The following is a 14,792-nucleotide window of genomic DNA, read 5'->3' on the forward strand; positions in this document are numbered from 1 at the left end:
CTTACAAGTACAATTCCACCTGCATTCAAAGTGTTACACAAGTAAATGTACAAGAATATTGTCAGCAAATTCTACTTAATATATATTACTTTGTACGTTAAACTATTGTATTCAAGTTACTCATGGATTCATCTGTACATCACTTTAACATGACAGCTGGTAAAGGTGGAGATCATTTCAGTTTGCAATTCCGAGGCATCCAGAAGATGTAACTTAACTATTAATAACAGAATACAAAAATTTATTTAATTATGTACTCCTAATCTGAATTTAAAAAATGAATGGCTACAGCTTTAAGATAATGTAGTGGAGTAAACAGTTTAAAATATCCCTCAGAAAGGTAGTTCAGTTAAAGTATTGCAAAGTGGAAACACTAATTTAAAGTAAAAGGGCCTCAAAATTGTGCTTTGTACATTTTGTGAGTATGTTTCCAGGTTCAGTAATTTGTTTAGTTTGCTGACGGTGGTGTGGTGGGAGTATCGTTGTTGCGTTATTGTTGCTAATTTAATTGACAGTTTAAATTATTATTTGTTATGTTTACTTGTAAAAATAATGAATTGTTAAGCTAAAAAATGTAGGCTGTAGGCTTTCAGCATCAAAAGAACTACATTTCCCTGCGCTACTTAGTGCGTCACAGTTTTACCAACGTATTTTCTATGCGACCAATCGTTTACAGCAATGGCGAGCGGTAAAAAGAGTGCTCTACTTTCCTCTTTGGCAGACTATGGGGACGATTCAGAGCCTGACTCTGACACGGAACCAGAAGAGACAGGTATGGAATGACAAATTTAATGTTTTCACAGTATACTGGTGAAGAAACGGAGCTTGGTTCTGCGTGAATCCTACCCCGGAACTTCGTATGGTAGCGCACCTTAGCATGTAGCTAGCTAGCTAGCGGGTTTACTGATAGCGTTAAAGATATTTGGGATCTGGTTTAAAACGCTGTCACATAAAGTCAAACACACTCGTTGGTGACTTTCGATTGCAAGGAATAAATAGAAAAAAAAAATAAAAGTTTAATCAAGATCACCGGACACAATTTTTTAACTTGTTTTCATACATTATTTTTAGCATTCTGTTACGGCTGCGTGCGCGTGTTTAAAACATAGTGAACGCAGCATGGCTTTGTGGTGCTTTTGTGTAGCTTTGCTCTATTGCTAATCTTGCATAAGTTACATTAATGGGAGTGTATGAACAAAGATTTTAATAACCTGTTATTTTAGCGTCAGCTGCTGCTGATGTAGTTTATCGAACCTCTAGTCTCTTCTGTGTCTCTTCATCCTCAACTGTCTGCCAACAGAAGGACGTGTAGGTGGTCTGGTGTACGGGTATGGTGATGATGACTTTAGTCGAATTGAGGATCCAGATGACAAGGTATCCGGAGATGAAGACAGCAGGGAAAGCAACTCGGTCAGTATTTGAGTTGAGATATCCTCCAGGTTTAAAATTGTCGGACAAGCAAGAGATCAAAAACAACAGTATAGTGTATTTCAACATGATCGTAGGATTTTATGTGATCATGCATCACCAAATTCTGAGGGGAAGGAGGAGGCTCACTGTATTGCACCAGTTGGATTTTAGCTGTGGCAGTAGCTACACTGTGTTGGATTAGGGGTGTTCTAGCATTCAGTGTGTAATTGCCAAAACAAAACACAATTTGTAGTTTTGTGTGATAGAAATCCTATCACCTCATACCAATGTGAGTACTACTAAGTCTTTTGAAAGTGAACTGGTTTACATTTTCTGGCAAAGATGGTCCTCACACTGATAAGCTGCTAATTCCAAGCACAGTTGTACTAATATTTAAAAATTGTCAACCACAATTGTTACATTACTTTTTGAATTTGCAACATGTCTTAAAACAACAAAACAATGGAAAAGTTGTGTATTGCTAAAAAAGAAACATCTCCCAACTAAGTAGGTTATTTGGCAGCAAATCAGTATCCTGATTAGGTAAAAAGATCACCAAACAGTGCTGTCAGATATTGAAATACGTTTTAGCATCATGGAGTGAAAAATACATCAAATGATAAAACTTGAAAAGCTGAAAAACAGAATCAAGTATGAATGGGAAGATTAATAGGCACTAAAAATGTAATTATTAATCTTTAGTTATATACACATTCAGTATAAATGGAGGAGCAGTTCAACCGCAACAGTTTCACAAAGGAGGGATGAATTATAATTTTAAAACTTAATTCCATTAGGATTTATGGAGCCTCTTATTTTATAGTCAATTTCTATTATTAAGTTGTATAATTATGCAAGTAGTGTAACAACTGTGACAATCCTTTAAGGGTACATTTGAGCTAAGTCATACATTTTTAGAGTGTCTTATTATAATAACAATAATAATAATCATAATAATAATGGATATTAACCTTGTTCTGTTTAAAATACTGGTAAATGTCAGATTGTGATGATATGGAACACCAAAACTAATTTTCAAAGACCTTGTTGCATAAAATATGAACAGGGTTTACGTTTTTTTTAAGCCGTTGCTTGGAGTCATTTGGTTTGCTTTGTTCGCCCTCCTGGTCTCCTCTCCTTTTTGAAACTAGTGGTGTTAACCGTATGCATTTTTGTGTTTATAGGGAATGGAAGAATCTGACGAGGAGAGAGACGCAGATGATGTTGAGGTATTTGAAAACCCACCCGGTGTGGGATGAACTTGATTTGGAACTAGAATGAATCATTCATTTCTTAGTTGTTTTGTAACAACAAAACTGAAAGCGTTCACCACATGCCATGAGGAAGCCTGTTCACTAGAGGGTGCTGCGAGTTTGTGTACATCTGATGAATGTTCAAACAACAAATGAGAAACTGACATGTGTTTTAAAATACAATACTCACAAAAAGTTAGGGATATTGGACTTTCGGGTGAAATTTCAGAAGGCATCTAAAATGCACTACACCTTTACAGGTGAACTTAATTTGACATTCTCTAACTTTGAAATGCACATGTCCAATTGTTCAGTGTTTGAGTACTTATTGCATAACACAGTCTTTTCTATCAAGGTGATTAACCGCAACCACAACTTGATTCATGGATTATGTCCATTATGTAGGAATCCATACACTTCTCCCGAAACTCGAATATCTCCAACTTTTTGTGAGCAGTGTATGTTCCCGGTTGCTTGACTGATGCTTCTTTATGGGACTTACGTTTCTTCTGAGGTAAAGAGTTTGACCTACGGTGTTGTTTGTCGAAGCACACTGTATGGAGCTGTACAGCTGTGCAACACTGACGCTACCACGCTGCATGTATATTTAAACCTGTGTGAACTGCACAGCACGTTGGTTACCTCCTTTGCTGTGTGGTACAGGACACTAAAATGAGACTGAGTAACAAACCTAACAAGCAGAAACAATACTAGTAAGATGTTTGCTTTGTGTGAGGCTTTTTTTTTAATAGCCTGTCTTTGGTTGAGCAAGATCTGATAAGCTTTTCTGTTGTGAGAGTTTTTTTTCTCTTCAACAGCACTGGCAGCATAACGATCTGTGATATGGTAATTGTAAAACATGTGCATCATGATTTCTCAAAAAGGCATGTATCGTCCTGTGGAGCATTATTCCAGAGAAAGTCATGGAAACCATGTTTAGAGGATAATATTCCATCATTATTATGTACAAGGTTTCTTTTCAGCCCTGGGGGATTGACTGACACATGGTATAGATATATGTATATAGATAGAAAGATAGATAGATTTTTTATTTTTTTTTTTCAAATGTGATCAAAAGAAAATGTCCTAGAAAAGAATGAATAACTTAATAAGCTTTTATGGATCTTTCTAAAAAACCAGTTGCTATTGATTTTCTTGTTTTGAATTTTTGCCACCATGCCAACCCCCCTCCGATCAATTTCTGTTCCTTTTCATGATTTAGCTGTATTCAGGACAGATCTTTCACGTTCCCATGCCGTTGCTAGGTGACGACATCATGTCCATGAATAACAGCACTGTTCTTTGTGCTGAACCTGTGTTATGCCCACAGTACTGGCACAACAGGCAGTGTTTTTTAGAGGCTGTATAAGACGACTCCTCCTACCAAGCAGAGCTGAGGGATTCACTGGAAACGGTTCAGATTTACTGTTCTGGTTTCCATTACTCCTTAGTAACTATTCTGCTGTCTGCTTCTGTTCTACAATCTCTTGCATTCACATCTGTGATTTGTAGATCTCAGTTACAAATGGAATGAGTTTTTGTTTCCAGGCCCACATTTTTTTTTTTTTCAACTAAAACTTTGGTTGTTTTGAGAATCCACCTCCATTAACCTACTTGCAATCCGCTGTAATTAACACCATTCGAGCTGAGAACAAACGCCACTGGTGCTGTTATTTCTCCCTAAAGGCTTTATAATTAGATTCTCCTTTTGTAAAGGGGATTTATTTTATGAGTCTTTTTATGTGGAGTTTGCGTAGGTTTCCTTCCTCAGTCCAAAAACATGCATGTTAGGTTAATTGGTGACTCTAAAATTGCCTGTAGGTGTGAATGTGAGTGTGAATGGTTGTTTCTCTGTGTATGTCTCTTTGTGGCCCTCAACTAGACTGGAGACATGTTCAGGGTGTACCCCGCCTCTCGACTGATGACAGCTGGGATAGGTTCCAGCCCCCCCGCGACTCAAATGGGATAAGCGGTGACAGATAATGGATAAATTGATAAACTTATTTTATGTCTCACTGTTTCTCTCTCCTCTGTTTTTTCTCTTTCTCCTTTCTTTTTGTTTTTCACAGATCTCAGAAACTGAAAGAAAGGACCCCAATGAGTTAGTTGGTAAGTGTAAAATATGACCTTTAGGTCATGTTACGATTAGTTTTCCATCATACTTTATACACATAAATGTGGTATTAAATAGCATTCCATATGGAATTAAAAAGATATGAGCCCATTAAGGACCTCTTCCTAAACTAATAAATGCATTATTTAGTCTTGTGTTTTTGTTAAATTTACATGCTCCCAGTTTACTTAAAAAATGGTTAGTGTGGTAAAGTTAAGATCCATATAGAAAAACAATAATTTTTGAAAAATGCCCATATAAGAAAACATACACTAGGAAACAGTATGAGAATCAGAAATTTATGCCGGTTAGGTGTTGTCGCAGTACAAATGTGAGTTACTAACTAGATCCAGGTGAACTCTTTTTCCAGAATGACAGACGGGTTATGACTTTTTTTAGCCCAGAGTCTGGCACTGGTTAGTGAACAGTGGCTGACCTGTACAGGGGTGTGTCTTTGTGTGTGAGTGTGTATTGAATCAGACAGGATATGAGTGATACAGGGAGTGGCATATTAAACAGCAGATCTGATCATAAACTTTTGCCACAGGTGGCTTTCTCTCTGTTGTGTGTTTATGAAGGTCCTTGATGAAGATGATAGCACAGCGTATGCAGCAATGCACTGATATTGATTTATTATTTGACTGCAAAATAACATTGGAAAATCGTTTGATATTGTGATGCAATGTGGGCATAAAACTGATTATAGTAAGTAAATTATTATAATTCTAAGTACATCATTTTCCATGTTGAAAGGAATGTCTCATTGAATCCAAGTTGGAAACTTGTTGAGCTGATTCGTTCTCAGACTGAGTGAAAATCATTTCATCACTTTTTGCACTATTGCATGCTGTCGTTCTCCTCTGGAGTATTAAACTACATTTATGGGATAGACAGCAATATCTGAGTGAACTTGCTGGCTTCTGACCACAGACATGCTCCAATTTCCTCAGCACCACTTCCACTCTTCCACTGGTCTGTCACAGCCTCAAACAAATTGCAAAAGGAAAGGGAAATGCACCAGAGCAATTTAGTTTTAGTTTTCGTAACAGCAGTGTGTGACTCATAGTCCTGGCCTGGACACTTGGGATTCGTGCAGCAGAGCTTGACTCCTTTGTCTTGTCTGTCAGTAAATGTCACAGCGCGTCTGGCGAGAAGCTTCTCATCAGCCGGATAAAGACGGCGCTTTGTTCAGCGAAGGGACAGACATTGTGTGTCTGTTCAAAAAAAAAGACCCTCGGGTCACAGATTGTGACTTTCTCTCTGTTTTCCATAAGGACAGATGGTAATTTTAAAACAGAATGTAATCTTTCTGTGTCACCGAGATCTTCTTGGCTTTGCTGCTGCTAAATGAGAATATTCCTCACTCATTGAGCTGGATTATATAGAGGAATTTTTTTTTTTTTTTTACACAGTATGTGATTTATTCACTGTCACTGCTGAGGCTACTGAGTTTATTTTGGTGTTTATGAGAGTTTGTCCCACAATGCTGCAAAACTATCGAGCAAATCTCCAGTTGTCTAGAGTGGATTAGCAGGTTTCCACAATTTTAAATCCCTATTGCAGCTACAGTTTTTAATTGTCTGTGACTGTGCGCATGAGTGTGTTTGAGAACGAGTTTAATTAAAAACCACCTAATGCCTGTGAGTCACTGGGCTTGCCTTGTCAGGTTTTTATAGTTAGAGGCAACAGGTTTTTTTCTTTTTTAAACTGAATTGAAAAATCTGTATGAACCTGCGCACACACTGTACATTAACACTGTGATGTGGTTTAGCAGATATAAGCACTGCCCTCTTTGCAAGGGAGTTTTAGCCTTTCTTCTTTGAACTTACCACACATGAGAGAGATCAGAGCAGCAAGTCCATATTCACATCCACAGTTTCTTAATCTGTCTCCCTACACGAGCAGCAGATAAAAGGAAACAACAAAAATAATGGAAAGATTGTCAGTACACAAAGACATCCTGTCTGCACGCAAACATTCAGAGTTGAGCTCTGGCACAGCCTCGCAGGTAGAGATTGTTTAGCTGTGAACCAGCAGTATTCATGTCATCAGATGTATTGTAGCTGACATAAAGAGATGGCCCACAGTGGACCTACTGAACCTGATTTTGTAAGCGTGTAAGCCTGAATGCCAACATTTTTATCCTGTTAAAGATCAGTGGTGTACATTTAAAGCACGAGCAGGTAGTAGATGTACAAATTTCTATTAAAAACATTACCAAAGAAGTTGTTTCAGCATCCTTAAAACAACTTTTTCCTGATAGCATTTAATTTCAAAGAAACTATTCAGACATTTATTGACATCATTAAGTACTTGGTGGTACAAGTTTGGTTTGATCTGATAAACGCACATAATTATAAGAATTTAATTGTGCAAAATCCAGGAATTCGTACTCACGGCTGTGCCGTATCTTATCGTAATATTGCGTATCATAAGTATTTGCACTAGTTCCTCCCCATGAGTTGTTGGATTATGTGTTGGCATGCATGCGTTTACCGTGGCCATCTCAAACGCCACAGCATACAGAACAGAGTTGTCCAAGATGAAACCTTTGAAGAGTTGTTCGCTGATCTGAAAAAGAGCTTCCTCTGTCCTTTGGAAATGGTTTGGCAACAATCAAATATGAATCAAACATCCGTGATTTGCGAGCTGTGTCAGAAACCTCAACACACAAAGGCTGGAAACACATCAGATTTGTTCCACTATGACAAACACAAACAGCCACAGTGTAAAGAAGAGGTGACGGCAAATGTGAGAGCAAAAACAGTTATAAAGATCAGAAGATTTTGTCAAGGTTTGTTTAAGTGAAGAACAATGACTTGAATTATATCATTATAACTAACTATATCAACTCATCTGAAAAAAGTTACAGTGAATTCTTCCATATTGCCCCAGTTATTACTCTACCACATAATTAGTCTAGTCTAGTTTTTAACTGCAACGTCTTTATCTGAACATTTCGTGCTTACGATCATTTTGAAAAACAAATGCATGGGAGGCTAATAACGATATTTGTTATTAAATATCAAATAAGTTAATGTACAATTAATGGATTTTTAAAACTATTAATACTGAGATTGTAAAAAAAAAAAAGTGTAAAAGCAGTGAGGGCGATCCCCACTTTTGAGATTTATTGGAAGGCATTCTGAAAACTATTGCTAAACATAACCTCATTCCATTCTACTGGAATGTTCCTCTCTACCAAAACCAGGATGTCACAGAAAACGATCTTCTCGTGTCCCATTAAGTTCTTCCTTGTCAACCATTGGCACAGACTGTCAGCAGGTACAAGCTCCTGCATTTTGCGCACATGCACACAACCACTCAGGCGTTCAACGTCAAACCGCTTGCAGCACTTATTTAAAGTGCGACTGACAGCGCTGAATGACGGTGAAGTTTGTGTATCTGATTGGGATACAAAAACACTGGAGAATGCCTGGCTGCTGCAGATTGAGAAAGTTGAGCTAGGAGGGGAAAAATAAGGGCTGGGTCCAAAGGGAGAGAAGGAAGGAAAGAACGTGACAGGAGGCTCCCTTCTTACAAGCCCCAACAGCATCTGCTCCCTGCCCGACGTGCACTTCTCATACCACACTGCACGATAAAACCAACTGACACACAGCTTAAGTGCTGTTATGAGGAACAAGATGCGAAGGAATTTACCAACAGTGTGTTTGCATAACACACAGTAAACCTTTGTTTGTTCTCCAGTACATATCCATATCCCACTTTCCTTCTGATCTGTCGCCACACATTTGGTTTTCCTGTTACACTGCGTTAACACAGCACCACTGTTAGTTATCCTGCAATCAGCTTGTAATGACATGCAAGGCAACATATGAGGGCTCATATTTATGTTTTTGTTATCTCACCAGCTCGGTTCTCGGAGAAAGTGAGGAACATGTCACCTGATGAGATCAGAATCCCCCCTGAGCCCCCCGGACGTTGCTCCAGCCAACTACAGGTAGACATACCTCCACTGTTATTAGACAGTTTACCCACACAACTTTCGCTGCAAAGCTTTTATTGTAGCACATCATTTATTTATTTAAACAATATATTGCTGCAATCCTCTTGTGTAAGCAGCTTTTATTTCTGTAAAACAGACCAGACGACAGGGTCTATGAATATAGTTAGGATTGTGGGTTTTCTGAGAGCTTGACTAAGCAGTCTGGGTACCCGTTTCAACACGCTCTTTGGTTATTTTATGGCATAGATACACTTTCAGGTAGTAGATGACACTTTCCAGGTAGTAAAGCTTAAAAAGACACAATCTGCACTTGCAGGTTTTAAAATGTAATATGTCAAGTTAAGGTATAGAGTTCTAAGGGCCCATCCAGAGACTAGTCTTCTTGCTGCTGATACAGTCAACAACCAGTTCCTCATGCCAAAGGAATAATTGGGAAGTTTCATGGTTCCCTCTGGGGTTAGAAATAAATTCTGGCGGCTACATAAATTCTGAGACTCTCCCCTGTAATTAAACCAACACACATCTTCTGTCAGTTGGCTGTCATCAGCACTGCTCTGCCTTCCCGAGTTCATTCAGTGTGGTTAACTATAGTCAGGTTTGTTCTGTGTGGAGCCGAGGCAGGTCAGGACACACAGCTGACTTAGTAAGTGAACAGCTCAGCAGTGTTCCCGCTGGGCCGACACTCCCTTCACCTTTTAGGTGAACAACTAATGATTCACCTTCTCCATAAAAACTTGGATATTCCTGCCCCTAAGTCACAAAGGAGCTCGAGCTCATATACATGCAGGATGCACTTTATTGTGATTTGCAAATATTGCGTTTGTACATATAAACGGCTTTTTATTTATTTATTTTTTAACGTTGCGTCACTATTTCTGAAATTTATCCATTTAGTGAAGTTTCCTCATGCGTTTTGCAGCCATGACCTCTCAGTGAGATCAGAACATCTCGCTGACCTGCAGCTTTTTAAAAAAATTAAAAAAGAAGACGAGAGCGAGGTCAAGATATTCTGACTTATTCATTAATATGGCTGAAGCTTAAAAAATGTAGGATTCTTATTATCCCTACTTTTCTGGTTCCAAAATATATGGATAAAAGAAAAATCATGAAATGTACTGTTGTCCTTCATTTAAATGGATTGTGTAGATCAGTATACCTACTTAGCTGATGCCAAGTTACCTGTTATATGGTCTGCAAATTAAAAAAAAGTTTTAATTATTTTGGCTAGTAAGCTGCTCTCATGTGTTATTTTGTCCATCTGTGTATATAATTAAAAAGTAATTGGACACTAATTCACACACACACACACACACACACCTCCAGTCATTTCAGAAATCCTATATTGAATTTTCCACATAATAACAAATAAGTATAAAAATATCAAATGTTAATTTACGGACCTTATAGACATTAGCAACAGGAGCAGGACTAATATGCACTTATTTTTAGCAGCATTCCTTACTTCTGTCTTATTTATCATAGTGGATGACGTGGCTGCATTTGCCAGTTGCCAGTGGCTTAGTTGAACCTGGTTGTTAAATATTTCTCGTAGGTATCAAACCATATACAACAACTCCTTTCACATCAGTCTGAGTAGGATTTTCTTATACGGTGGCTTTTACCTTTTATTGTGCTGTAGATTTCAAATAAAATTCATAAGTGGAGATGTAAATTTAATTGATTTAAATGTAGTCTATAATTGTTTAGAAGTGAGGGAATTGGAATGTTTAAGGAAAATACACATACATATAGGTTTTGTTATTGAAGTGACAGTGTGTCCTGCCAAATCTAGAGTGTAGGACGCTGAGTCAGTGCAGAGGTGCTCAGCTCCCCACGTCCTTCATTGATTTGTTTGTTTTGTAACAGGAGAAGATTCACAAGCTGTATGAGAGGAAGCTCCATGGAGATTTTGACACAAACAGCCACATCCAGAAAAAAAAGGAATTCAGAAACCCAAGGTATAGAGTTGTTTACACAATACTGATTTGTTCATTTTTGTTTGTGGCCAGCTAAAATTAATAAAGTCTTCGAGCGTTTATAGGTTTTTCATGTTGTCTTTTAGTATTTATGAGAAGCTCATTCAGTACTGTGGTATTGACGAACTGGGAACTAACTACCCAAAAGACATGTTTGATCCTCATGGCTGGTCAGAAGACTCTTATTATGAAGCTCTAGGTAAGTAAGTCCATTTCTTCTCCCCTGTTCTGTCTGACTACAGCACAACACTCACGCATACTGTCGTGTTCTTCCAGCCAAAGCGCAGAAAGTAGAGATGGACAAACTGGAGAAAGCCAAGAAGGAGCGGACCAAGGTAAGACTAACGACAGAGACATGCATTATTTCCCTACTCTGTCTGCGTCAAGGGCAAGTCTCCACCAGCTGCACATAATTTCTACTTTACATTCTTCATCAGACACGCGCAGGAATCGGCATTGCCAACTTCTGCTCCTGTAACAGCACCTCAGGCCCAACCTAGCGCAGCTTTTCAGCTGAGCATTCATGTTTTTCACTTGATTTCAGTGTAAATACTAGTATTATAGTGTGTGTGTGTCTTTGTCAACCGTTTTTGCTTTTGCTATTTATGTGTGGAACAATTATTCAGAGGCAAATAGCGTGACAGTGCTAAGATTGAAAGGTGCTCATGTGGTTGGAAACCAGAGTGATGCATGTTGCCGTCATCAGCAGAAGCATCATTCCAGCAGCTTCACCTTAGAAACTGGACTTGGTTGAACTTGTATCCTACAGAGCTGCTCAGTTATTATCTACTGTTAACGGTATGTGGGCTACAGTAGTGTTTTATATCAGAGATGTGAGATTTTGATTAGTGAAATGAACTGGGCATAGGGATCAATGCAAATGTTCTCTAACTACGATGCTCCAGTGAAACTTTACTGTGGTCAGCTGCAGTCTATTGTGGTTGATAGACTCACGTGGACCAACACACCAAATTTATGTAAATGTTGTAATATTCTGTGCGTTTGACAGATTGAGTTTGTCACTGGGACTAAAAAAGGCACCAACCCCTCGAGCACAGCAGCATCCACCACCAGCAGCACCACCAGCACAGCCACAGGTAAACCATCAACCCTGCAGCACCTAGCAGTCTAAGCTCCTCTCAGACACGGTAATTTGACATGTTACTGCATTACTACACTTAGCAGTGTCCCTGAACACACCTGCTTCTCAGCACACACATTTAAGTGGATTTGCATTGTTACTTTGATGCTAAAGTCACACACACAGGCAAATGATAAGTCATTTTATGGCAAGAGGAGAGAAAATAATTTACTCAACTATGATCCAGAGTTGAGGAAACGGAGAACTACCCGATTAGACGATTAACTAGCTTAGCAGTTAACATCTGTCCCACACCAATCACAGGCCAAACGCTAAATGTTGACAGGGAGATCATCCTTCTCAGCTTACCTTTGCATTGTAAATCTTTTTTCTCCTTTTAGAAGAGCATAAACATCTAATTGTGTATACTCATTATAATTAGACTGTTTATACTCATTCTGAAATTTCACCTGAATATTTTGTTACTTTAGCTTTTTACTAGGCACTGCGCCTACAATTTTATATGGCAGGGAAAACCCTGATTAGGATAACAGTCATGTGTCCCTGCAGATCCTGAGCTCACCTCTCTCACTTCTCCTCTGTTTGTGCAAATAAGTAGAGGCTCAGAAGAGGAAAAGCAAGTGGGATTCTGCCATTCCTGTGACACTGGCCCAGCCCACCCTCATAACGACGACAGCAACCCTGCCTGCAGTCGTCTCTGTTACAACCACTGCCAGCGGCACCAAGACCACTGTTATCTCGGCTGTGGGCACCATCCTCAAGAAAGCAAAACAGTGAACATGTTGAGCAGTCAGAAACATGTTTGTCTGGAAGAATGAGTTGCTCCAAACGGAGACTGACGTGAAGCTGGACAGTTTGCATTGTCTTCACACTCCATGAGGGTGAATCAACAGAGAGCTCAAATAAAGTGATGGACATATGCTGTACATTTTTTTTTTTTTTTTTAGGACAAACGTACAAATGCTCTCTCTTACACATGGACTAATTTAATAACCTACTGCCCAATGTCTCTTGGATTGTATCTGCATTATTGAATCAGGTGTTGAAATGTGATGCAGCAGTTTTTGTGCTCAGTTTTTCTTTTTTGTTATGTATATATAAAAATGTTGGCAACAGTTGTTAGTTTAAATCAGTTAAGGAAAACAAGAACATGGTGAAGTAAGAACATTTATTCCAACCACATCTGATAGAAATATTTGAAAAAGTATATATTTTTTGTTTTTTTTATGTTCAAAGTTCTGGTGCAGCATTTTCCAACCTCCTGTAGCAGTTAAATATAAAATATTCAAGTGTCTAATTTTTCAACTCTTTTCCTTCATTGGCTTTTAGCTCTGAACTACATTTTTTCTTTTTAAGCTTGTATATACATATTGATGAGAGTATATGGTCAATTAATGGATCAGATGCTGCCTTTTCATTTGGGTTATCGTAGTTTTGTTGTTTGAACAATGAGGCCACTTCATACTTGAAAGCTGTGTTTTTCTCTGTGCACAGCTTCCACTAATTCCTTGGGCGGCTGTAGCCCCACTGACACTCGCACATGTAGAATTTGAGTGTCTGCCCTTCATGAATGCATGTGTGTTCTAGGTGGAGCTTGACCTCAACCAAGTCTCCCTATCTGACACTTATTTGAGGGCTTGTCAGGGGGTTGCAGTGTTTTAGAAGCTCTGAAGACTAAGTAGTCTTAAACTGTCAAAGTTCCCATTCCCTTGTGTACAAGTGAAAAAAGATTAAAAATAAATAAATAAATCCCTTCCCATTTTTGTACTTGAAATTGCTAATAATAGCTACATTTTTTCATAGCCTTTCACACTAAATAGCAAAGTTGGGTGCAGCCTTTTAAACTAAGCATTGAAAATATGCAAAAAAAATCCCTTCTTGTTACTCTTAACCCAAACTTGCATAATTAATGTGCTGGCTATATGTCGAAGTGTCCCTGGGCAAGACATTGAACCCCTAACAGCCCGTTCCCCCTCCCCAGCTGTGCAGTGCTGGTCGAAGCCTGGTAGAAAGTGGGGAGGGTTGCGTCAGAAAAGGGCATCCGGCGTATAAACTGTGCCAAATCAACATGCGGCCAATGATGCGCTGTGGCGACCCCGAACTCATGATAAGCCGAAAGGACAAAAAAAAAAAAAGGTGGTGGCTGGTCGGGTTTACATCTAATGGGGTGGGATACTAACCCTGCATCCCAATCCAATGCCTTTATCAGTGAGCCACCAGGACCCCTAGTTAAGACAACGTAATGTAATGTAAACCTACAAAATACACCTTTATAACTTCTGTCTATTCAGAGGATGAAAAAAAAAAGCACAATGCAACATACTGTAGACCTGAGTCATTTATAATGATACATTGGTTGGTATAATATTTGGTACACAAGTCATGTTCTTAATTGATCTCAACTTGCTCCTGCAAAACCTGAAAATGCAGTAACTATAATAAAAGTCTGAAGCCTCTTCCACTATGTGTTTTGCTTTGGTTCCATTTACAATGAAACATAATAATCAGGACTGATGGATGGATTCGATCGCTTGATACTTGATTGATACTTACCGGTTAGCAAATCACTAAATGCAATGCACGTGTTTGAACCAACAAAAGAGGTTATTTCACATATTTATTCCTCATACATGACTTGATAGAATCATGTTACGACGTATAAATAGCAATGCATGTTGTTCCACATACCTGGGAAAGTTTTATTGACTTATATCCGTGGAGTATTGTTTGGCACAGAGCAAACTGAACCATGCTTGCACTGCCATATGTTGGCATATCAAGTTGTATAACAATAAAACTGTCATAAAGTCGGGGAGTATTTGTAAGCTGATTGTTACACTTTGAGACGATAGTTCGGGAATAGATTCACTTTACACACATGCTACAACCACTGGGTGTTGTGTGGTCAGCGGTTTGCACACTGCACAGCCCCTCAGGAGATGATTCAGTAGGTTGGAGCTCACACTATCAA

At 38.8% G+C, this 14,792-nt stretch overlaps 1 protein-coding gene across 4 annotated transcripts; it reads left to right on the forward strand.

Moving 5' to 3' along the window:
* Window positions 1-617: 617 nt before the first annotated feature.
* sap30bp (SAP30 binding protein) lies at window positions 618-13,979 on the forward strand. Of its 4 annotated transcripts, none has more exons than XM_067488205.1 (10): window positions 618-772; window positions 1,301-1,410; window positions 2,595-2,639; window positions 4,733-4,772; window positions 8,649-8,737; window positions 10,610-10,701; window positions 10,806-10,918; window positions 10,996-11,054; window positions 11,729-11,816; window positions 12,417-13,979. In XM_067488205.1, the coding sequence occupies exons 1-10, from the start codon at window positions 679-681 to the stop codon at window positions 12,596-12,598; spliced, it is 912 nt and encodes a 303-aa protein (XP_067344306.1). In that variant the 5' UTR covers window positions 618-678; the 3' UTR covers window positions 12,599-13,979. The 4 variants fall into 4 exon arrangements, with proteins under 4 accessions (XP_067344306.1, XP_067344308.1, XP_067344309.1 ...); XM_067488207.1 differs by having other exon boundaries at window positions 11,729-11,867; window positions 12,420-12,559; XM_067488208.1 differs by having other exon boundaries at window positions 11,729-11,867; window positions 12,417-12,556.
* Window positions 13,980-14,792: the final 813 nt, after the last annotated feature.

Source organism: Channa argus, chromosome 20 (genome assembly GCF_033026475.1).
Source record: "Channa argus isolate prfri chromosome 20, Channa argus male v1.0, whole genome shotgun sequence".
Lineage (NCBI taxonomy): Eukaryota > Metazoa > Chordata > Actinopteri > Anabantiformes > Channidae > Channa > Channa argus.

Coding starts and splice junctions, on each gene's coding strand:
- sap30bp (XM_067488205.1), top strand. CDS start 679: ATGGCGAGCGGTAAAAAGAGTGCTCTACTTTCCTCTTTGGCAGACTAT. Junction 10,702..10,805: donor AAGGAATTCAGAAACCCAAG/GTATAGAGTTGT, acceptor GTTGTCTTTTAG/TATTTATGAGAAGCTCATTC. Junction 11,817..12,416: donor CACCACCAGCACAGCCACAG/GTAAACCATCAA, acceptor TGTGCAAATAAG/TAGAGGCTCAGAAGAGGAAA.